General features: G+C 45.2%; 2 protein-coding genes across 7 annotated transcripts in view; one reads left to right on the forward strand and one right to left on the reverse strand.

The window, feature by feature from the left end:
• Positions 1 to 1,375: 1,375 nt before the first annotated feature.
• On the reverse strand, positions 1,376 to 7,512 carry ETFBKMT (electron transfer flavoprotein subunit beta lysine methyltransferase). The gene is made up of 4 exons (XM_041398807.1): positions 7,369 to 7,512; positions 5,795 to 6,241; positions 3,076 to 3,206; positions 1,376 to 2,313 (listed from the first exon to the last, which is right to left on the reverse strand). Exons 2-4 carry the CDS (start codon positions 6,112 to 6,114, stop codon positions 1,949 to 1,951), a joined length of 816 nt encoding a protein of 271 aa, XP_041254741.1. The 5' UTR covers positions 6,115 to 6,241; positions 7,369 to 7,512; the 3' UTR covers positions 1,376 to 1,948.
• Positions 7,513 to 22,241: 14,729 nt separating this feature from the next.
• Positions 22,242 to 24,201, forward strand: part of DENND5B (DENN domain containing 5B) — a 104,113-nt gene continuing 102,153 nt past the window's right edge. For all 6 annotated transcript variants that reach the window (XR_005952203.1, XR_005952204.1, XM_041398678.1 and 3 more), the window contains exon 1: positions 22,242 to 22,361. Coding sequence is in view for 4 of the 6 variants with exons in the window: in XM_041398678.1 (XP_041254612.1) it covers positions 22,250 to 22,361 (112 nt within the window). In the remaining 2 variants the exon portion in view is untranslated. The remainder of the gene's footprint in view (positions 22,362 to 24,201) is intronic.

Genomic DNA, 24,201 nt, shown 5'->3' on the forward strand with positions numbered 1-24,201 from the left:
TTTGTTTGGGGGTTTTTTGGTTTCTTTTTGTTTTGGTTTTTTTGTTGAGGAGTAGTTTATTGTTATGCCTTGTGGAACCCCTGGGATCAATCAGGGCCCATCATTCTTTTGAACTCTTGGACAGTAAATCTGTGTTGCACTATTTTTGATATTGAATCATACAGCTGTTTAGGCAGCTCTGTGAAACAATGCTACTGCTAACCTCAGTGGCAAAGTCGTCCTTTTTCTCCTTGCTAATATAACCTTGGATTTGTCATGTTGAAGGCAAATGCAGCTTGTACTGTGTCCTTAAGTGTGCCTGTAGATTTACCATCTTCCCCTACAGCTTCTTTTCAATGTGTAACTTAGTGGTACATCCTTACCTGGTGCTTAAAAAGCTGTACAACACTGCAGCGAGGTAACGCTGTAATTTTAGGTTTGAAAGTTTAATGTAAGTTACTTTAAATCCTTCACTGTTAGAGCTTATGTTTTTAATATTTGCATAACTACTGGAATGTTTTTTGGTTCACAGTAATTTTCAACAAATGTTTACAGGCACTGGGTGAAGTGGGAGACGAACCTCATGGATGTGCTTGCCACTTCATATTCTCTGTTGTTTGGACATTGTTATTGTTGTGAGCCTTGCAGAATATTGGCATATTGTTATGAAGATTAAAGTTTAGAAGTTGGCTTGTTTGGATAGTTCTGAAAACTTGTTGGATTAGAGAACCATGTACGTCTGACTGTGGTCCTAAACCTCCTACTTCATGAATACCATGGTTTTCTGAGTGAGTACCACACACTATTTCACATTTGCAATCTTTCACTACAGCACCTGGCATCACTGCACAGTGGTCTATGGTGCAGTTATCAGCTCCCCATCACTACTTGTACAATAATTGACTGCTCAAGTTGACACTTCCTGTAATACTGCTCTGAAAAGATTGGCTTCTTCTTCAAATGGCCACAGTTCCAAGCATCTTACCTGAGGATCAGATTTTTTTTTTACCATGTTTGGTAGATGAAGCTAGTTCTTAGTTGGCAGATAAAACTGAGAATGATCCTGGAGTTTGTCCAGCATCTTGTCAGGAGAAGAGCAAAATAATTATATCAGACTTGTATTACCTGTTTTTATTTCGTTACCCTCTGTTTGTCACAGAAGTAAAGACTTCTTCATCCCTCAGCAGTTTCCCAAGGTGACAGATTGCCTGGTTTACCCTTGCAAAGGGTAATGTAGATCATTTGTAGATCATTTGACCCTACTCTCAAGGGAATGAAGTTACCCGGTAGCTGGTACTGTTTATTAATTTTCCATTTATTAAAGCTTTTACACTGGCTGGCAGTCAAGAAGCAGAGTTTAGATTTGGGCACAACTCCTACATAATCACTCTGTCAGTTTCAAGGAAGAGGAAATTTTCATTACAGAGGGAAAGGGGGAGATTTAAATTAATTACTTTAACATTCAGAAGAGATAACCAGAAAAAGAGCAAGGCACTTCAAGTTGAGCATATTATGAGCTAAAAATCTAGTGGAGAATTTTATGGAGGACAGCAATAATTTTCTGTATTTACAAATTTTCTATAAATAAGCTGCAGAAGCCTGTGGAAACAATGCAGTAGTCCTTCAGTCACAACCCTCTCCCCACAGCAGCATGCTGGACATCCAAAATATTTCACAGTAATGTCAGCAAGACACAAATACACATGGGAAACATCAAGCATGCAAACTCCTACATGTAAGTTGTCTGTAGATGTGCACTTCAGTGCAGGCCCCTTTGAATACAGTTTGCATGTAGCTTTTACATCAAATTGAGCAAAAGCCTCAGTTGAGTATGACTGAAATCAGTCCAGTGAAGGTACAGTAAGCTGCTTTACTTTAACAGATAATGTTCCCTGTTTAATTCCCATTTTCATGTTATATACCTGCAAAAAGCCAATCAAGAAAGACAGAATCCCATAGAAAGACAGCTTCAAGAATCATCTAAGCTGTTTGAGGGCTGATAACTCCAGACAATGCTTGATGTTAGCCCGTAGTTTTCTTGTCTCGTAGACTCAGGCAGTGAATATTCTATAACTTTGTGCAGCTGACTGTGAATGCTGTGGCTTAAAAACTGATGCCTGCCAGGGTCACCAATCAGCACTTCAGTCTGGTGAATCCTGATGCACTTCTGCAACCAGTGATGCAGACCATCAGCAAGTTGTTCATCATAAAACATATCTCCTAGAACTATGAGGTCCCAGTTGCCAGCCTCTGAATTAATGATGTTCTTAATGGTGATGGGAAAGGGATTCAGGTGGTTCAGTTCACAGTTCAAGATCATTGCCATTCCTGCAACTGAAGAAAAGTCAAAGGAAAATTAAAGTTACATTTTAGGATTCTGCCATTCAGCCCTCTTGCATATTTCTGTGATGAAATCTTTCAATTTCATCTCTTAAATGTTGTTCATCCTATCTAGGGGGCTTCCACAGTTTTTATTATGAGTCAAAATCTAGCGTGAAGTGATGAAATTTTGTTCTCGTTACACCATGACACAGGGAAGAAGTTTTCCTAGAACGGATACCATTGGAAACCAATCATGGAATTGAAGTAGAATATAATAACTGCCTTAATCTACGGATATACTTCCTTCCTAACTAATGAGTAATTAATTTATTAATATATATTGTATAATATTTATTTATATTTATTAATATAAACTGTATTCATAAGTCAATTATGGAAAGACAAAGCCTAGAGGAAAAAGGCAAAATCTAGGCCCTGATGTACCTGAAAGTACAGGAAAATGCTGTGGTCCTACAGAGAAGCCAACTTGCTGCTTGTGCTTGGAGTTCTCATCCAAACCAGCTGTGGTGGTGTATGGGCAACACTTGACAGAAAGTTTGCTGTTTGTTTTAAGGAGCTATGGAGATATACCTGGGCCAAGAGAGGCTGGTACAACCCAGCTTCCAGTACTGGCAAAACCTATTCCTCTTTTTAGCATTCTTAGGATTCTGTTTGGAACTTGAATTTCTCCCAAATGGAGCAAAGAAAAGTCCATGTTAAAGGTGCTTTAAAAATTAGTAAGTATCTTTACACAGAGATGGAAAAAAGCCTTACTAGGGTCAATGTCATTGGCAAGGACTTGGGATGCACCACTCATCACAGCAGCTATTGCTGTTGCTCCACATCCACTTCCAAGATCCAGAACTGATCGCCCTTTAACCACACGTGGATTATCTAAAATATACCTGAAAAAGAAAAGCTGTTAAAGCAGTGAACAAGATCAAATTTCTCAGGTTTACAGTACACTGCATAAGAGTTTCTTGCCAAACATATAATGAAGAGTGGTGCCTTAACACTGTTCCACATGTGCAGCTGCCACAAAACTCCTTATTTGTCTCAGATGATATAAAAATCAAGAACCATAATTTTTCTCCCTTAGTGTCCTCCCCCACCCACAAACAAAAAGAAATTCAGCCAAGTAAGCAACATTTTATGTCAATCAGCTCCTTCTCTGACAGGTGAGCTTATCTGTTAAGTGGACACAAACTGTTAAGTAGACACTTCTAGATAACGAGAATTTGTCAGAATGCATGAGAAATAGTGAAGTAAGGATTTGTAGAAATTAAAAGCAATCTGACTGAAAAACATGATATGTTCACAGTGAATATAGTGCCCACCCACCAATCTGAAGTACTGCTTATGCAACTGCTTGGAAGAAGAGGAATTTCTCTCTCCTCTTTCTTTTCCTGAGCCATGCAGATAGAGATGCAAATACTTTGAGACTGCTTAGTGTTGTTCCTGAGTAGCAGTGAGAAAAAGAATAGAGCTGTGGTGAGCAGAAAGGGTATCTTCATCTAATTGCTGACACCTGCCAAGAGATATCCTGAAAAACCTTTAGGCTGGAAGTGGAGAATTGACAGAAGGCAAGTAGCAGTTATTGTTAAATACTATGAATCATATTATAACTATTGCAGAGGGTTCAAAACTTTAACAACTGCCTTGAAATTCAATTTGCTGCAAAGGGGAAAGCCCCAGGTGTCAGGGAGAAGAGCCCTGGGTGAAATGAATTACTGCAAACTGCCATAATTTTACTACCATTTTCCGTAACTTCTTTTGAAGTAGAAATAAGAAAGGATTCTACATTTGTGTTATCTTCTGTGACAGGGAGAGTGATGGCTGACTCTGCACAGAGGGCTAGAGGTAAGCACAGCTTTTGCAGGGGGACTCCAGTGCAGATGACTGTCACAGAAATATTAAGACTGGTGTACATTGGGAATGGATGGATGGAAATGTCCGGGCCTGGAAGCACCAGCAGGAATGGCACCAAGAGGTCTAGTAAGCTTGTCAAGTGCAGGACATTTGTGTTGAGGCTCAGCATCTCAGATGTTTAACAGCATTCCCCTAAGGCCATCACTCCCCTAAGTACAGCCCCTAGTTTACCACCAGGACCAAGGACAGGCGTGGGATCTCCACAGAAGTGCTGTGTTTCTCCTTTCTAGGAGCCCCACTGGGATTTGCCATGATTTTCCATTAGCAATTTGTGTAGGGGGTGATGTGGCCCTGAGGCTGCAAGTGCCTTGTTTCCAGCTGAGTGGTTACTGAGTTGCTGCTGCTGGTTGTGGTGACAGCTCAGGACAGCTGGATGCTGCTGTATCCCCTGGCACAGTGCACACAGTGTCTCTGCCCTCCTGGGTCAATGAGGAATCTTGGATTACACCAAGAGTAGCTCGAAATAGGAGATTCCTGATGCTGTGGAAACGCCAGCTGTGACAGGAGGACAGTTATGGAGGTAACCATATGTTTTTGTGCTCCCTTTTTACTCTTCCAAATTATGCAACTGATTTCTGACATTATTTAATACATCAAACCAGTGCATAAACAGTAAGATAATAAAGTAGTGAAATGCCAGATAATTATTATTGCTACCCAAATATCTGAGCATATAAATAATACGATAAGAAAATTAAGAGATTAACTAATCTATTTTATATATCCCATGTTTAGGAGCACTCTAGTTCATCTACATGACATAATCAACAGTAAGACTCATCTTTTACCTGGTCAAAACTGCCTTCTTATTTATGCTTTCTTGCAGAAAAACAGTTAACGCCCCAATTCAGATTCTTCCCTTTCATCTATGTGGGGAATCTCTGACAGCTTGTTCTCTGCTGTAAAAATTAAGATTTTTTTTTCTGCTGTTTAAATGAGAGATTTGATTTCACAAAATAAAAGAACTCTAGTTCTTCTGAATCAGGAACATTTAAAGACTTTTTGACAGTCAGCAGCCAAAATCAGAATGTGCCTTCTGATGTGACTAAAAGCCACAAAAAGTCACAGACAATAAGGCTGCTGAATCCTAGATGAGGAGAGTTATTCAGGCTAATCAACACTCCAAGTGCATCAGCATTAAACTACTTTTCTCAACAGACCAGAGGTACATCCACACTCCTGACTGTCTCCAACAAAAAACCCATATACATTATGTCGAAATAGCAATCCTCTTGTTTGGAGTCATAGAATTAAACACCTCACTGGGTTTTGATGGCATCTGCACAGCACTTCCATAGATCCAAATTCAGCCCTGTTGTCAGCACATGTATGGCCACTGATTATAACAAATTTCTATTTAAAAGACACAAGTTATTTTACACAACAGGTGCTGGAACTTGCTGCCAGCCAGCAGAGACTGGGACACTCCAGTATAAGCAGAGAGGAGGATGGATAATGCACCCATAATAGGCAAACACACATCACTAGGAATTGCTACAAACAGAGCCAGGTCTGACATCCTGGCACACTGGACTTTTCAGCTGTGGTGAATTTTGCTGCATACCTGGAGAGGGCTTGGCCTCCTGGCCAGTAAATTGCCCAGAACGGGTCCCCATAAGGCCACAGGTCAGGTTTTTCTCTCCAGAACCTGCAGCGGGGGGTGAGGAGGCGCAGCCGGATCTCTGGCGTGAGGTGCCCGCTGTTGGTGACCTCGGTGTTCTCCTCCAAAAACGCTCTCACCTCGGGGTCCAGAGACTTGCCTGCGCTCCAGTGGCAGCAGCGCTGCCAGCACAAAGAGGGGCCACCCCTCCTGTTTCTCCACACCCTGGCAAGGGTGTTCTGCCTGCCCAAGAGGAGGAGCCACTTCCAACCACGCAAGGCCATGCTTCCCCAAGGACACCAGCTTTCCTCAGGAGTGCTTGGAGCACAGCTTATCCGAAGAAAGTGATGAGGCACAAAGCTTCAAACTAACTCACAGGATGTTGTTTTTCATAGTGATGGATGACAATTCCTGAAAGGAGAAAAATGCTATGTAAACGATGTTTCTTCAATGACTTCAAGGCTTTGCACCACCAGGGACTTTAGGAAGAGGCGATCCCTGTGCTCTTGTGCCTTACCCCTGCCCAGTCTTAAGTCTGAAATAAGTGGCATTCAAGGAAGAAGCTATTAAGAGACTCATTCAGAAGAGGACTCTGAACTCATCCAGTGAGAAACCACCAGTTAGTGGCACAGCTGATAGAGCTAAAAATTGAATGTGCAACCTTTTAACATCTCTCTCTCTCTGTCCTGAAGATATACATGTAGCAATCTACTCCCATTTAGGGTTCTTCCACTGAATCTTCAGATTTTTCAGAAAGACTCTGGCATTGCAGTGGACATAGCAGTGGTTAACAGTAGGTTGTTTGAAGAGACACCATTAATTACCAGTTTTATAATGGTGATGCATCTTTATACAAAAGCATTTTTTAAAGGCAAGCAATTAAAAGAATTCCTCTCTCTCCCTAAGATTGATAAATCTGCCAGCTCCAAAATTGACAAAAACAGAAAAAAAACACAAAACTCATCTTAACCAGAGTAGCCCTAATTCATTGCATTTCAGCCTGTATTTTAAAGGATTGATTAGTCTTATGGTGCAACAGTCTCATGTGGATGCTGTCAGTTGTAGAAGAAAGCAGATCTCCATCCCTGTAGCCCACTCTGAGATACTATATAAACACGCTCCAAGACGTCTGAAGAGAGAAACTGAATCTAACACATTTAAATTAAGTTTCTAGAGGGTGATACATTCAGACTGGATGGCCTTGTCACGCCACTCAAGGTGTGTAGTACACTTCACACAGGCGGTGAAGAAGAATGAAAGATTGGTATGTCAGAGTTTAGATTCATTTAAGAATCAAGAGCATGGAGAGTGGAGAGCCACAGTACTGCACTGAGAGGCAAAGGAAGAGCCTCTCAGCACTTTATTAAGAAACTTTCCTCACCTGCCTTCTCTTGCAGACCCTGGGCCTTTCCTGTGCTTATCCTGTCAGTACACTCAGCAAGTAGTGGCCTGAAGGGAGAGGAAATGTTTTCCAGCCTCCCTGCTTAGATCTCCTTCACCCATCCATTAGTATTTCCATATCCTTTTTCCTTCCTCACCTTGCTCTCTAATTTCTTTTCAATAACTCGGACTTCCTTGCTTCAGGGCATGGCTTTTGAACCTCCCCTGAAACTGATGACCAGAGAAGCATTTCGGGCCTGTGCTTCCACAACTGCAAGACTGCAAGTACAAACAAACAAGAAACTGGACTTGTTGTTTTGTAATTGTTTTCTGTCTTCTGCAGTGGTTTTCACAAACCAGCAGAATAATGCATGAAGAAAAACAACTTTCATCCCAGCCCCGACAATTTTTCACAACAAAAGAATCACGGACAACTTCAAGCTGTGCAGGTTGTCCTTAAAACTAGACAAAGGGACAACAGGAAGAATATGTCAGTGAAACAGTCTTAACACTTTGTAGTTAATTAGATCAGTTTTTCTTTATTTGTCTGTATCTTTAGAATAACATTCATATGTGTTTAACTGTATTTCTGTTGTGTGCTGGCCTCTGCTTTAAGTACTGACTTTAGTTTCATCACTTAAGCTGTGAACTTTACACTTTTCTTTTTAGGCTGATACTCCCACTAAATCATTGTTTAAATCATTGGCTAAAGGCTTTATGTTTCTATTACAAATAAATACACATGATCAAACATTTCGCATTTTTCTACACTGGAGAGTGCCAGTCAGCAGAGTCCATGTAATTAATGAGTGTAATTAGCAAATGCCTTCTTTCTTCAAGGCAGAGCTCCATAATCCTCATCTGCCTAAGGGAAGCATGATGTTAACTGCAATCAATTGGAGAGATAAATCTTGTCAGCAAATGCTGTATGCCGGCTTTTCTCCATGAAGTGCTGCAAATTAGCAGGGCTGAGATCCTGTAGTGTTTATTTTGCATGGCCTGTCACAATGGTTAGTCTCCTGAAATTAATCGTCGGTACAGAAACCTGCCAAGAGCTCAGCACTCAAGATGCCAAACTGAGCTTAAATGCTTAGTGAGGGAAGGCATCAGGATGGACATCCCTATGTTTGATACTCCCAGCCCATGCATTTTACAGGGAATAAAATCAGGATGGATAACAGGATGGATATCCCTGTGTTTGACACTCCTGGCCCATCCATCTTACAGGGAATAAAATCAGGATGGATAACAGGATGGATATCCCTGTGTTTGCCACTACTGGCCCGTCCATCTTACACGGAATAAATCAGGGTGGATATCCCTGCATTTGACACTACTGGCCTGCCCATCTTACTATAAATCAGTGGGCAAATAGAACTTGGACTGGAAGACATAACCAAGCAAAACACATAAGAAAAACCTCACCTCCACCCCGCCAAAAAAAAAAAAAAAAAAAAAAAAAAAAAAAAAAAAAAAAAAAAAAAAAAAAACCAAACCCTAAATTGTATGCAATTTATGCTTTTTTTTAAAACCCTAAAATTTTATCCATTTTAAGTTTTTTTTTTTTTTTTTTTTTTTTTTTTTTTTTTTTTTTTTTTTTTTTTTTTTTTTGTTGGCAGCAAGAGCCGTCCAAAGCCCAACCACCCCGGCCCACCTTCCCCTCGGGGGATGCCAGTCCTACCCACGCCCGCTCCTGCGAGGGAGGCAAACGCCGCCCGCGCCGCGGGCCGAGCGCTCCGCGCCGCCCTCGCCGCTCGCCCGGCAAAGCGGCCGCAGGCCTCGGGGGCACGGGCAGCTCCCGGCCGGGGAAGGGGACAGCAGGGCCCGCTGCCCGGCCCGGCCGCAGCGGCCCGCCCGCCCTTAAAGCGGCAGCGCCGGAGCGCCCGCAGCACCGGCCCCGCCGCCGCGGCCTGCGCTGTGCTCGGGCCGCTTCGCTTTCCCGTCCTGCAGCGCCTGCCCCGCTCCGAGTCCGGAGCCCTGCTCGGTGCCGTGAGCTTGCTCCGCTGCTAATGCGTTCGAAAGGCTTTTCTGAAAGACGTGCGTCAATGCGAAGTAGCCCTGTGTTTAAAAACGTTGATAAAAATCCGCGCGGGAAAAGGAGCGATAACACACGTCCCAGCCGAACGGCAGGGGAAATGAGGGGGTTTTTTTCCCCTTCACGCATCAGATCAAGGGCGCTGTCAATCCGGTGTGGCCCAGGGAAAGCTCTCCAGCCTCTCGGGGACAGCAGCATCTACCGCAGGCAGCGCCCAGGGCCGGCTCTGCCCCTCGGGCGAGCGGGACCTCTGCCCGCTCCTCTGCCGTGCCCGTCCCGCCTGCTCCGTCCGTCCCGTTCCTGTTTCTACCGCTCGAAAGATCCCTTCGCTTCTCTCCCCAGACCCTCCCCGCTGTGGACAGGAGAGAGGGGGCTTCCCGTGTTGTTGCTGTCCCTCAGGAGGGCACAGCTCGGTGGCAGGTAGGACGCGCCTACACCTACAAACGCTGGTGTTTCCTCCGAGGCCTCTAAGTGGCCACGTTTTCACGTGGCGGTGACTGGGACTCATTGGTGCGGGACAAGGAACCAAACCCACCTGCATCCCCTCCAATTCCCCAGTTTCTGAGGTTCACAGAGATCTCCCCAAACGGGCTCACCTCCCTTCCCTCTGAGACCCCTGCGACTCTCAACAGCTCCCACCTAGTCTCTGCTCCATCTCCAATCCCATTTGCTGGGATTTAGGGAATACAAGCAGCTTCTAAAGGTTCTCTACCTTCCCGGTGGGACAAAGTGTATCAAATTTCTCGCTCTGCGTTTTTGAAAGGCTCTTGTGCGTTGCCCGAGGTCATGATTCTGCAGCACTTGGGGCGCCAGGGGCTTAAAGCAGGCGATTCCTGAGCCCAAGCCAGGGTCTGCCCAAATCTCTGAGGTTACGAGGCCATCTAGTGATCTGCGAGCTTGTTACAATGAAAATGTACTCTCCAGGGTCGGAAAGCTGCTTGTAAACCAGGATCTCCCCTTTAAATGCGGGTGATCTGCAGCCTGCCGGGGGAAGGTGACCCCTGCGTGCTGGGCTCCGGAGTGACCAGGACCCAGAGAGAAGCTGGTGTCCTCCTGCCACACGAAGGAGCCTGGAATCCACATCCACAGACAGGGATACTTGCATGCCTTTTACTCTTCTGAAGCAGGACCCACACTCAGTCTTTTTGGAAATGATCCCTCAAATTGTATAAACGTGGACCTTTGTGGTTAATTTGGTTTGCACCAAATAAATTATTTATTTAATGTGGACATTATTTATTGGGGCCCCTAGGAGAACTGTGAGGTTTCAAAGGTCTTTTGGCAGATCTTGCTGGTCCTCTCCAAGAAGGTAAATATTGAAAACACTAATAGCACCCAAAATTGTGAAGAAAACATGCAATATTTTGTGAAATAAAAATTGTGAATAAAACATGGGGGTTTGTGCCCTCTAGATATTCACCACCATGCTAGGAATAAAGAACTCAATAATGTTATCAACATCAGCTCAGAATGCCATGTAAGATACGGTGCCAGGATGCTGACAGGTGATGGTACAACTCTACCTTGCACATTTTATTTTATGCCTGACATGGTTCTCAGGGAAGCTTTTGCACTTAGATCACCAGCCCCTTTGGTTGACATTTTAACAAGTATCTTCTCAGATCTGGTTTCTCTGAACTTCTGATTTATGATTTTACTTGGTAGCTATGTGAACCTCAGTGAAGTCACTACTGTCTAATACAGACCAACATCACACTTGAAAAGGCAGTAAAAAAGGATAGAATCATAAAACCACAGAGTGGTTTGTGTTGGTAGGGACCTTAAAGATCATCTGGTTCCAGCCTCTCAAATAAGTTGTCTGGCAACTCCCAGCTGACAGATTTCTTAAGTGAAAAAGTAGGGGTAAAGTCTTTGCTTCCCAGAACACTGGCAGGGTTGTTAGAACCAGAAATTTTTCTCATTTAACTACAAGTAATTAGTTGTGATTGTACAAATTCCTAGTGTGACATTAGAAAGCCCCAATACCAGTGATAGCTGCTGTGCCTCTTGTGAGAGTCTAGGTGAACCCGTTAACCTTTCAGGACAAGATTTGTGCTGATTATTTCAGCAAAATATTAAAGCCTGTCATCCACCCATGAGAAAACGAGTTTAATTTCCAAGGGCTTTTTGCTTTAGATGGTGAAATCTTAAGAATTTCAGCTACAATTTCTGGTATCCTGTGCAAAGTACCAGAAATGTGCTGGAATTTGCTCTGAGGACAAGGACGTCTTTGATCACCACATAGCATCGATTTGGTGTATCATGGAGAAGTGCAACACTTGCAAAATGCAGTTGTAGAGTAGCACACAAGGGACTCCCGGGTGTCCAAGGGAATTAGGGGATTACTGGCTGATGCTACAACTGCCCAAGTGTCTGGGGAAATCTTGTTTGAGCCAATTAATAACAAAGAAATGGAGCTGCCCAAGGACAGAGAGGAAGGCAAGGCAGAGAGGAGCTACCTTCATGTTAGCAAGCTCACGACTCATGAGTCTTCACAGATACAAAGGTTAAACTCAAAGGAAGGCAGACCAGTGGTTCAGCAGCCAAGTAACCTCCCCAGGTCACTCTTCCAGCTGATACAGGTGACAAGGCCAGCTGCTCCAGTTTGCTGTGGTGAAAAGACCTCAGTGGAAATTCACCAGGGGGAAAATGGATGTATTCCGGATGCTGTTGATTTGTAAAAAGCATTCCAGCAACTCAATATGAACAGTCAGGATTTGCACATCAGGCTCAATTTGTGGTTGCCCAGAGGCTGTGGAAGCAAGTCATTATCAGAATGTAGCTGGTGCAAGTAGCTAAGCTAAAATTGAAGGTGAGAGCTCTAGCTAGGTAAGGGAGAGGCAATTCAGTTATTCTGTCATGCCTTCAGCTACAATCCAATTTTAGAATAACAGTACATATTTTGCAGTTGAAGAATAGGCATCTTAACATAACAACAATCACAGGTGATAACCTGTGATTTGTCTTGAAACCACTACATGTGTGTTTCATAGGATTACCTTTCCCCACTGCTTTGCCAGCTGCATTAAGTTAGCAGCAGGAAGGAGCAGCAGCTAGCAGAGATGAAGGCATCAAGTCCTTCTAGCAGTGGAGGCAAGAAGGGGAATTTGTAAGGTACAGCTATTTTTCAAAGTGGAGGTGGGATGAAGTGAGGAGAAACTGTATTAATCTGACCTTTGTGCTGCTGTAGATTCAGGGTTGCTGGCACAGAAAATCTCTACTCTGCAAGAGCCTTGTTGCTAAGAGTGAGAAGTTGAAAACTATTATCTCTGAGCTCATTCTTGATTTTGTCTTTTGTTCATGTCTGTGGTTGAAGTATTCTTGGCCTTTGCTGACTGGATTTATTCATGTGCAGTCAGACACAAGACTACTTTTTTAGCATGAATGGAGATCAGAGAGATGCACAAAGGCAGGTGGCTTGTGCTTCTCTTTGGTCCATTTTTGGATACTTGTTTTTCTCTTAAAACTAGAGGGCTCATATTTTCAAACCCTGTTTCTTGAAGTCTCCTTGAGCTAGTGGGACTTTTGTTCTCATATATCTCATGCAGTAATGACCCAAACCTTGGGCTTCTGAGTTTCAGGTCACAGCAATATTTTGTGATAATCAGCTGAGTAATGGTTGTGCCTGGCATCAGAGCATTTGTTTGGGCGTTATGTAATTGTTTTAGGCATTTTTTGTGTGTGTGGCTCCTGCAAAACCCTGAAAGATGATGGAAGCTGAGTGAATATGGGCAGCCAGGGAAAAGGCTGCTTAGGCACCAAGGAGTGTCTCTGTCTGGTCTCCAGACAACAAAAAGCTAAGTTTTCCTGAATGATACAAAATCATTCTTGATGACCTCATCCCTTCTGACTTCCTGGGACAGTAAAACCCATCCCATCTGTCTTCCCTGTGGCTTTGTCCCACATTCTCTCCATGTGTGATATATCAAGGGTGATATGCAAATCTCATTATTTCAGTGTATCTATTAGTCCTTAGCTTTTCCCAGACAGGCAAAAACAATGTCAAAGACCAGAGCTGAGCCAACACTTAGTCTGGAGCATGAGATCATGACCACCAGCTGGGGCCCTAATGCAAGTGCTGCGTCCCAGTGTTGGCTCTCTGTGTTGCCAGGCAGGCTGGATTCACTCCTGTGTTTAAACCTCTGATTGGTCTTTGACAAATTCTTCTTCTGACTAATTTCTTCTCTTTTGTCCAGGTAGAGTAATTGCACCATCTTGCTCCAGAAACAAATCCTGAAATCATAGTACCTTTGGTCTGATTTTAAGGATCATGCTAACAGCAGTTGGTGTCAAGGGGCAAGGTAAGCAAATCAAATTTCAAGGAGCTGCATCAGTTCACAGCACCTGGTTTGCTTTCACCATTCAACTTTTCTAGTTTTCCACTGGTGTTCAGATCCTGGCACCAGTAGAACTTTTCCTTTCGCCTTCCACATGTTAGTCTGCCAGAAATTTGGACCCAGGGACGCAGGAAAGAGTGGACGTCTGAGATAGACAAGACAGACAGGTGGTGCTTACTCTCTACAGCATCTAAATGAAGCTCTTTGCCAAGCACCTAACACAATATGCTTCCTCTTTTGGCTGACGTTTGCTATTGTGTCATTATTTTGCAGTAATATCCAGAGGACATGGAAATCAAGTGATACCACTGCAAGGAAAGGAATGGACACAAAACTCCCCTGCAACACCAGCCAACTCCCTTATGTGATGAACAGGGTGAAACTGAAGTTGGATGTGACCAAGGACAGAATAGTTGCTGTTAATGCACATGGAGGAACCTAAAAGTCATAAGGAGCTGAAAAAAACTTAGTCTTTAAAATTCCTCTCAATTTTCATTGATATCCTACAAAGCGTTAGCTCCACTGGCTTTCTCACCCATGCTTATGCAGCATATCCTCTAAAATGGGGTGTTTGGCATACCTCTCCTTCAGGATACAGGCAGCTCTGTCACTTTTGTATCAATAGATTTCAAACACACTTGTGAATAGACAAGTATCTGGGCTAGAGGATTTCAAAGGTCTTTTCCAACCTAAACTATTCTATGGGCTTGGTTTGCAAAACAATTCAAGCTGACGTTAGCCCATATATAATGTCTTTGTCTAACTCAAGTTTCTGCAAGTTCAGTGTGTTGGCAGTACACTGCAATTTCGTTCCCTGCAGCAGAAGACATAGTGCAGTGGCACCCAAATGGCTTGTTGGCAGCAGCTTGCTTCCAGCTTGGACCTGCAAGGCTGGGCAGGTTGCAGGGGAGCTACTTGGACACCTCCTTGCCACAGCTCCCAGGGCTCCAAAGAGCAAGGGAACCAGAGAAGCCCCAGCCTTGTGCTGTGCAGTGTCACATCTTGGGTTTTGTCAGCTGAGGTGTCAAGCTCCAATGCAAGCATCTGCATGGAGTGGAAGCAGCAGTGTCACCATGACCCTACAGCTCTGTCACTGTGACAGCAGTGTCGCTGTGACCCTCTTCAGCTGTGGCACCATAAACTGGTGCTGGGGGAGCCAGGGCAGGAGCACCTGCAGGTAAACTAATCCTCAACATGAGCAAATGGCCCAAGAATAATGAAGCATACCAGCTCTGTTATCTTCCAGCAAGAAGGTAAGCACTTCCACCACTGAAAGGAGCACATCTCAGCTGCATGTGCTGAGTGCCAGAGCCTTGAAGGCACTGATGGGTCCTATTGGCCCTGGTTCTCTCCACACCCTGCCACAGCCCAGGACCCTATTTCCGAACCCCTGGGGCTTTCAGTCCTTGCCCAAGCAATGTCATTGCAGGGCTGTTCTCTAGTCCTGCCCAGTCCATTCATGGACCCCCCAGCAAGCCATCCCCTCCCCTTGGCCATCCCAAGTTTTTGTTTCCAGTCTGGCTCCCTTCAATGTTACCCATGGGCTGACATCAGAGTTGGAGTTGCCAGATACTCTGACAGTGCCTGGCAGCAAAGGTGATCTCTTGCTTTCATCCCTGCCAGATAGTGTCGAGCACCAGGAAGCCAGTGGCTCTGATTCAGCTGGGAAAATACTTTTTACTGGGTTTTCCCAGTAACAGCTGAATTTTAGCCTGGAGGGAGGTACTGAGCTAGCTCATTGCCACATTAGGCAGTGTCAAATGCTCCCACCCCCAAAGGATGTGCTTGATGGGAACTGCTGGAATTGCTCAGCATGGATCTGGGCTTAAAGAAGTTGTGCCTATTGCTTTGCAAGAAAGTCACTAAGAAATATGATCTTCAAGGAGAAGCAAACTGCTTTGATCTCTGTCCTTCTGGTCGAGCTCCTCTGTGTGAGCTCGGAGCTGATTTCCAGCAGCAGTCAGCCAGCACAGAAAAGCTGCAGTGTGGCTGCTGTCAGTAGTAATTCTCCTAAGCAGCCAATACTGCAAGGACATGTGCTGTTCTTGGGCATGAGGAATAAGTGGCAGAGAGATATGGCTGAACTTGTGGATGTAAATGTTTAGATTTTTGCTAAAAGCACTAGTAGGGAAATTGAAACAGAACCTTGATTAGTATGAACTGCTTCTACATTCAGACCAAAACCACTGCAATGACGTGAACACAGAGGACAGAGCAAAGGCAGTCCTTGCTAAATGACATAACAATTCACAATGCATATTAATTGCAGGAAATACTTTTCATCCGTCCTTGATTGCATGTTGTATATTGGCTATGGACTCGATGGCTTTGGATTTCTTTAGCATGCCCTTGGGCTTTCGAGTGTGCTAGGATGCATTGTAATGTAGATGCAGGGTGTCTGGCACTTCTTACTGAATGAGGCTTCAAAGGGAAGTTTGAATCAGACTCTAATTACATTTGTAATAATGCCAAAGGCATTTTGACAAAGGGATTACCTGCTGTTCATGGACAATTTTGTCCAGAGCACTTGAAACCGTGGGGTTGGTTCGTGCTTCCACTGGTATTGGCAGACAAGGGATTTACTGATTTTTGGTAACTGAGACAAAGGCAGGCAATATTTGTGACTGGGCTTTGAACACAACGGTGTTACTCAGGTAGATGTGACAGCTTGAACGTATTTTCTCTGGAAGATTTCCCAGTGCCAGAGATCATCTAACTGGGAGCACAGACCACTGACACAGCTGTGCCTGAACCCCTGCCACTGCAGACAATATTGCTGTGGGCATGTGGTCCAAGGAGCTTGCCAGGACCCCCTCATGCCTTTCTCCTTGCCACAATATGTGCCTTTGAAGCTCTAGTGCTTTAAAAAGAAGCACACAGCCTTTTCCTCATGCTTTTTGTGGGCAGCTGTATTATATTGCAAGACTCTTCTACCTTCTCAGGTCTTTCAACAGACAGTTTGTAAAGGGCTGGGGTCCTGGAGCAGTGAAAACACAGGAATTGGAGTTTGGAGGCAGGGAAACAAACACCTTCAACAGAGAGCAGAAATTAGTTAGAAATGAAGAACAGAGGTTTGCTGTCCTCACTGAATGCCTGCCTCATCTCAGGCCTGGTGTGAAAGGCATCTGTCAGCAGATGATGATGTTGGGAAGCGTGGCTGGAGGGACTCTGTAGCGGTACATCTGCCTCCTGGTGCAATGCCACCGGGCCAGCCTGGGCAACAATAGAGCTTTGTGCCTGGCAGATGTTCGGGCAGTGTTTGCTTTCTTTTCCTGAGGGCAGTTGAAACACAGTGACCCGATTTGCACAAGGGCTTCTGCAAGTCAGGTTACAAGCAATTTGGCCAAGGTCATGCAGCGAGTGATGCTGTCAGAGATAGATGGAAATCTCTGTGTTCCTGCTTTAGCTTGATGGTCCCAGCACAACACCTCCATTATAGCATGTCATGCTACTGATTTATCCAAGCAGTACTTTGCTTGTTAGGTTTTATCTCAGTAGCAGTGGGAACTGTCTGTGTGTCTTCTACATCCAAAGAGCAGGAAGTGTACCTTACTCAGAGCAAAACAAGGTCTTTGACTCAAGGATCTTGGCATACTAAGGGTAATGGTTACATATGATCGTTCTCTGACTTCATGGAGTGAGAGACTGGAGCAAGCCCCACCTGCTTTGCAGGAGAAGGTGCATCTCACAAGCTCAGTGTAGAATTACAGGCAGAAGTGGAGGAAAATGGCAGGAATCACCACAGATTTTTGCCATACAATGCCACTGAACACATGGAAAGGAAAAAGCTGGGTGGTGAAGGACACAAACCTCCAGAAACCAGGCTTGGCAACCGCAGGACTTGCCTAGGAGTGGTTTCTGAGGCGGTGTGTGAAGTCTGACCTCTGTGTGCCCTATCTGCTTGGGGGGGCGGGGGGTTGCTGTCACTTCCTCCCTCCAAAACAAAACCATTGAGGAGGCCAATTCAGGATGGGGGGAGGTTAGAATGGCCAGAGAGGCCAGCCCTGAAGCAGAGCTGCCTCCTCAGCAGAGGGCTGAGCTGCATGCTGAGAAGCCTGGCTTGCAGCATGATGGTGATGTGAATGAAAACGGACAACACTGTTCCACCCCTGCCTGTGTTTTGGGATCTGTTTGCTGATGGTGAACTGGATGCACTCAGGAGAGGCAGACAAGGCTACAGATTTGTTTGTGAAGGAAGCAGTGGGAGCACAGAGCCAGTCCCAGGAAGGAGGGGGAAGAAGGTGAAATAAACTATTGCATAATTTCAGTTGCCTCATGAAACCTCTCCCTCAAGGATTCTCAGAAAGCAGATAACAGTGGAATGCATCTAAATGCATCTATATGTGTTTGCAATGCAAGGGCATGCCTATGATGAATGCACATAAAATTAATAAAATGCAATGGGCTACAATAGGGAATTAAAGATTTAAAACCTTCAAATTTTAAATCACTGGAGCTTCAGAGTTCTATGGCAGAGATTCCGGAAAGTAATCATGTTTTACTTTATCTGTAGGTCTGCTGGATGAATAATAATTACACAATGTGGCAGAGGAAAACCATGTGCTTTTATTTAAGTTTAGTCTGTATAGATATGAGGCAGTTATAGAAGGTGAGCTACTTGCTTTAATAGTATTATAATTTGATAAGATATTAGAATATGTGCCTGGAGTATTTGCTTTCCAAGCAATGATGGATTGGGCTGAAGGAAGTGTTCTTTGCTTTGTGCCTTATGGTTTATTTGGGTTTAGACCCTACGGCAGCCAACACTTCTCCCATGCTCTAAGCAGTCTTCTTGCATAAGCTCAGAGAATGAAAATTGCATTCTTTATGAACATCTTTATAAAATCTTCTGCTGTTGTTTTCTTTTTTTCCCCCAACTTCTGCTACAGACTCTTCTGCACTTTGTGCAAGAATGACTTGGATTTCAGTCTTCCAGTCCATCCTTAACCCATCCTAATCCCATGACTACTCACATCCAGCTCCTCATGAAGGAGTTGACAACACTGCTCCACTGAAAGTCAGTCAGGGGTTGAAATATCCTGAGCATTACCAACATTCGTGTTGCATCTGAGTGGTTTTCCTTCCTTCCATCCTACAGGATCTCATGACCCCATAGATATAAGAGCAAAACAGGAGAGGCTTTCAATGGAAAATCAATGTGACTTGGCAGCTTGTGAAAGATCTTAGAGAGGGAACTGTGGAGCTGTGTGGAGGAGTGAGCAATCCATCACAGCAGCATGATTTCCAATTCATGGAAGAACGATGAAGAAAATAGAAAGTGAAGCAACAGTGTCACAGCAAGGGGAAGGGATGTAACCTTTAAATAGCAGGTTTTTCCACCTCTCTGAAGCATTGGGCATTGGCTTCTTGGAGAAGTAGGACAAAGAGCTTGATGGTCTGATCTTTTATGGCAGATCCTAAGGGCAGGGGGAGCTGACACGCTTGTTAGCATTTGACCCAGTTCAAACTAACAGGTTCTGAGGAGCAAAAACTCACTGAGATGTTACTGAGAGGGAAACCTGAACCAAATTGAATTGAGAGAAATACTCATGGCAACTAGAGACACAAGTACCTAAGGAAGAAGAACAAATCTGCCAAGCCAAAAACCTTCCCTTTCTTTGTTGTACAGATGGCAATACAGCTGGTGAAGGAACAAAGCTGCTGTCACGGGAGAACAGACCAAAGTGAAAGGTCACAGGCAGATCTGGTCTACGCCAGTAAGTTTTTTGTGCCTGTCCTAGTCTGAAATCCTCAGTCCCACCTTATCCCTGTTCCCTGGAGCAACACAGAAGTTCTGACACTGCTTTGTGCTCTGCTGTGCCAGGGACAAACATCATCTCCCTGGGGTTATTGTCAATATAATTTGATTAGAGGACACCCATCCTATTCAAATCCCTTGTGGAACTTCAACACTTTTTGTTGGTGAAAGGAAAAAATACTCATAATCCCAGCCAGTTATCTCTGATCATCCTAGATATGTCTCAGGGCACAATCCTATCAGGCACTGCTGCTTCCCAGGCTGTACAAATGTTTTCTCATGGCATTTGCCTGATTAGTTAGCATGTGCAGCACTTTGTGATGCTTTTAGGCCTCATCTTTTGTTTTCCTTTCACTCTTGCTCCACAGCTCCAAGAAGCTCCACAGCACCTTTGTGGACCTGCTGTGACTTCTGTAAAATTTAAGCACTCGATGTTACAAGTAGAGCAGTAGTATTGAAAGCAGGGCAGCCTTTTTAAGGAGGCACTGGTGATCAGCACAGGGTGGTTTTGGATTGTGAAAGGACAACCAAAATGCCTAGGTTCTGCTAAAATGTAATAAAAGTTCCAGTTTCCTTGGGATGAGAGCCAGGACGGAGGTGGGAAAAAACCCATGAGAGTGACAAAGAGTCACCCAAAGGCTGCATGCAGTATCTAAAGCTAGATCAGCTTGGAGGGAAATATTAGAACAACTTAGGTGGAGGGGTTTAGGTGAGAAAATCCAGGCCTGAGGACATCACATGGCTTACCAGAGCCCAGGCAAGTTGGGTCTGCTGGCACTGCTTGGGAAAAGATCTGAGTGGCCTCATTAGGATTACTTTTGTGCCCAGAAGATCAGTTGCCTCAGGAGAACAAGTCAGTGCCCCCACAAAATTCCCCCACAAAAAAATGTCTGCGGCAGCTGGACGTATAGAAGTGGGAGCTCAACCTCTCAGCTAACCCAGAAAGAATGAGTTTATTAATTTTACACCTTCAATCCCATGTGTTGTGCTTTTTCCTCTTGTTTAATGTTATATGCAGTACTGATTTTACTGAGATTGAGGTGTCTATGCACTGAACTTTATTCAAGAAAAAAATGCCCTGTACAGAAGACAGCTAAACCAAAGCAATCTAGAACCAGCTAGCAGCTGGTTTTTACTTAAGGTAAAAAGGTCAGAACCATTGCGTTAGTTTTTGGGTTATTTTTAGAAGCAGCCTTAACTCATGCATCCTTTAGAGAGGCTGATGAAGCCTCTGTCTTGGACTTCCTGGAGACATCCATGCCATTGGGCCTCAAAAAGAAACATACCTACAATATAAGCACTTGGTTTTGAATGAGAGTTAGAGACTGACTTGTCAAACTCTTACCGTCTGACCTAAAGCTGAATAAGCAAAGACATACAAGTTAATAAACAAACCAAACTAAATAAAACAATCTAGCTCTGGTGCAAAGTCGAGAAATTTACTGGTCTCAGGGAAATTTCTCTGCAGCTCCAGAAATGTTCAGGTAGTTACTGAGTGCTGCAGCTACAAGAACTGGGGATTGTGAGAGACTATTTGTCTTTTTTTTAATTTAATTTTTTTTTAATTGGAGATTGGGATTATTGGGAAAGGAAAAAAATAGTTTAGCTATTGTCTCCTTTCACTAGAACACTAGAGGAAGCTAAGAAACAAATGGGAATAAAATTTGTTAATTTGATGGGATAAAGAGAGAGAGAGAGAGAGATGCTGACCTAGGTGGCTTCCAGGTCAGACAGTTACTCCATGTGCCTCCATAAAATGACACAAGGTAGACGGGTTATCAGTTTCCCTGTAGGCATTTTCTTATCAAAGGCACTTGTTGAACAAGGACAAATGTAAACCATAAAAAGAAAATATGTGATTCACACTGCTAAGAAGTAAAATAAAGGGGTCATGGGAGTCTACAGTAAGAAAATAATGAGTGTAATTATTACAGGTTGCATGGACCAAGAGTAAAAAACAGATGAAACAAAAGGATAAAAGTGAAAATACTGAATGATATGATATCCAGAATACTGGAATACACTGAATGATATGATATCATTATGATATCCAGATGTCAGAATTATCGACATAGAGGGGGATCCTATCACTTTGGAGAAGAAAAAGTTACAACTTCAAAAGAATCATCTCTGCCCCTTTAAAAGTAGGTGCCGCTCGCGGACAGAGCTGCCAGTATTTTGGCATCGGACGATCCTAAGGAGAAGGATTCTAGCAGCTGGGGTAAAATAATGCTGACTTATTTCTGGACGCAGCAGAATGGCTAGTAAATCTTAAGTAAACTACGAACGAAGCAACATTTTAGATTTTTGCCATGAAGCGGAGTGCGAGTAGCCAAGAAATAGCTCTCCCGTAACGTGGTACGGGTGCCATCCATCACAGCGCGGGGATGGAGACCGCACAAAGCCATCCGCCGCGGGTGGTGGCCGTTGCTTCCACAATGGGGTGGGGAGGAGAAGAAGCCGTTTCCCACGGCAGGATTCCCGCAGGAAGCGCTCAGCGCAGCCCGGGCGCCGGGCGGGGCTCGGCCCGTTCCGGCAGCGGGGCTCCGGGAGCTCCCTCCTGGGGCGGGGGGGAAGAGACATTCCCGATAGGAAGTGGCACCGTCTCCAGCTTTATTTAAATAAAGCCAACCTCTCCTGCTCACACGCGGGGGAGCTTTAGGCTTTAACCGCGTATGCCGAGGATCGCGGACACAACGGGTGACAAAGGCGCCGGCGGCTCTCCCGACACGCCGGGAACGCTCGGCCCAGGCGCGGGGCGGGGGCGGCCGCGCAGGGTTTAAATGCCCCGCGGGGGCGGTCGGGCAGCGCGGTGTGTCCCGCCCGTCCCCGCCCCGCTCAGCTGCCAGCGGGGCCGCCCGCTGCCGCCCGCTCAGTGNCCGCCGGGAGCCGCCGGGAGCGCCGGCGGGATGAGCGGGAGCGGCAACCCCGGGCCCGGCGCGGCGCCCTGCCGCTTCGCCCACTACTTCGTGCTGTGCGGCATCGACGCGGAGAGCGGGCTGGAGCCCGACGAGCTGGCAGGTGAGCGGCGCCCCGGAGGCCTCGCCCGCACCGCTGCGGCTCGGCGGCGTTCGGGATGCGCTGCCTCAAAATGTCTGCTCCCCCCGAGGAGGGGGCGAGGAGGAGGGGTCGCCGCGCCGGTGGGAGCCGCAGGGAGGGAGCGACTTTAGAGGATAAAGCATCCTCCGGAGGGGCTGCTGGAGCATCCCCCCGAGGGCGGCTCCCGCCGGGCGGTGCGGAGCGTTTGGCCGCCGGGATGCGCCGTCCCCCGCAGGCCGGGCTCCGCTGACCCCGCTGGCCCGGTGCGGGGACAGGCAGCCCCCGGCGGGTGGGCGCAGCGGGGTGCCACTGGAGGAGAAGGGAAGCCAGGATTACGGAATTGGAGGGAGCCGAATGACCGAGCTTTCTGCCGGGGCAGATGCGTTTTCTTCAGTCTCTGCGCTGGAAAGGAGGGGGAGGGATCTGGGAAGAACTGAATATATTAATGGGATCGCATCTTTCTTATGTTTATTCGCACCTTATGTCTATTCAGAAATAGTCTTCCTGCATTCTTCTTTCCCCCGCTACCCCAGAAACGTTATAGATAAAAAGGAACAAAACTATTGCTGGAGGCTCAAACACATTTTCTAAAATGTTTATTTTTGGTGGGTTCATGACTGGATATGAGCTGATTATGTTGGCATAAGGCAGCAGTTCTTCCTCAATGTCACTTTTGTTTACCTGAAAGAAACTAAGTCAGGTTTTTACATGCAAAATTTTATCAGCTTCAGGCTTAATAGTAGGGCTTAACTGCATGGAAGCTAAGCGTCTCCTCACGGAGTTATGAGTTTGGAAGTGTTTAAGTGCCAATGTTTGCCCATTCCCGTGCGTTCACTGCAGGCAAAGGAGCTGTGTGTGTTGAAGGCGCTGTGAGCCCTTCTGCCTGGCAGTGGGATCCTGAGGATGGGATCCTAATGAGGTCTCTGCAGCTATTGCATCAGGAAGTACCTTGCCTTCTGGTTGTGTAAGAGAAAGACACAGTGATCTATATCACTGGTCAATGTACACTGGTTGAAGTTCATGTTTTTGTCAGCAGTGAAAGGGGTGGATGCACGTATGTTTCCAAGGAACAACTTTCCAAGGAGCCTTATCTTCAGGCAGGGTAACTAAGTCTCTACCCTTGGCAGTGAGCACACACTACTATGTGGAGGTAGCCCTGGCGACTCCAAGTTGAAGCGTTAGCTAAATGTACTTTCATCTCTTTGTTTTTTCACATGTACTTGTGACCACAGCTGTGTGTTTTTGGTTTTGCTGCTTTTAGTAGAAAACTCCTGACTCCCAGGAGCCACCTCCCAGCTGATGGTGTACAGGGTTTGATTTGCATGGTAAGACCTATTGGGGTTTCAGCTACCTAAACTTTGAGTCATCTATCTGAAAAGAAACTATTTTTAAAGCTGTGTTGGCTGGTAGGCTGTGCTTTCCCTGATGTACCCAGACTTTCCAAGTTGTCTTTTGCTGATTTTTGTACCGTTTCCCAGGGAGGTGCACAGCTGTGTTCTTCGGGAGCACAGCTCAAGGGCAGCCTGAGTGTGGTGGGTTTGTGGAAGTGTAGTGCCTTGACTACAGGGCTTCTCTTTTGTGGTCATTCAGTAGGTTTGGCTGAACTGCTCCAGCAACACTAAGCAGATTTCAAAGCTAAAGTAATCTCCCTCTTCATTTTTCAGTGAAAGAAAGTAATTTTGGCCCATACAGGATATACCCATTTAGAAAATACAGTGCAGCTGGAAGAATTTCAAAGAGAAATTAACAAAAGTAGTAATTTTTGAAGCAATGTCTTTGTAACTGGTTTCAACTAGGCAAGGTCCAGCAATATGGTTTGGAT

Source organism: Onychostruthus taczanowskii, unplaced genomic scaffold (assembly GCF_017590055.1).
Source record: "Onychostruthus taczanowskii isolate IOZ18803 unplaced genomic scaffold, ASM1759005v1 scaffold15, whole genome shotgun sequence".
Lineage (NCBI taxonomy): Eukaryota > Metazoa > Chordata > Aves > Passeriformes > Passeridae > Onychostruthus > Onychostruthus taczanowskii.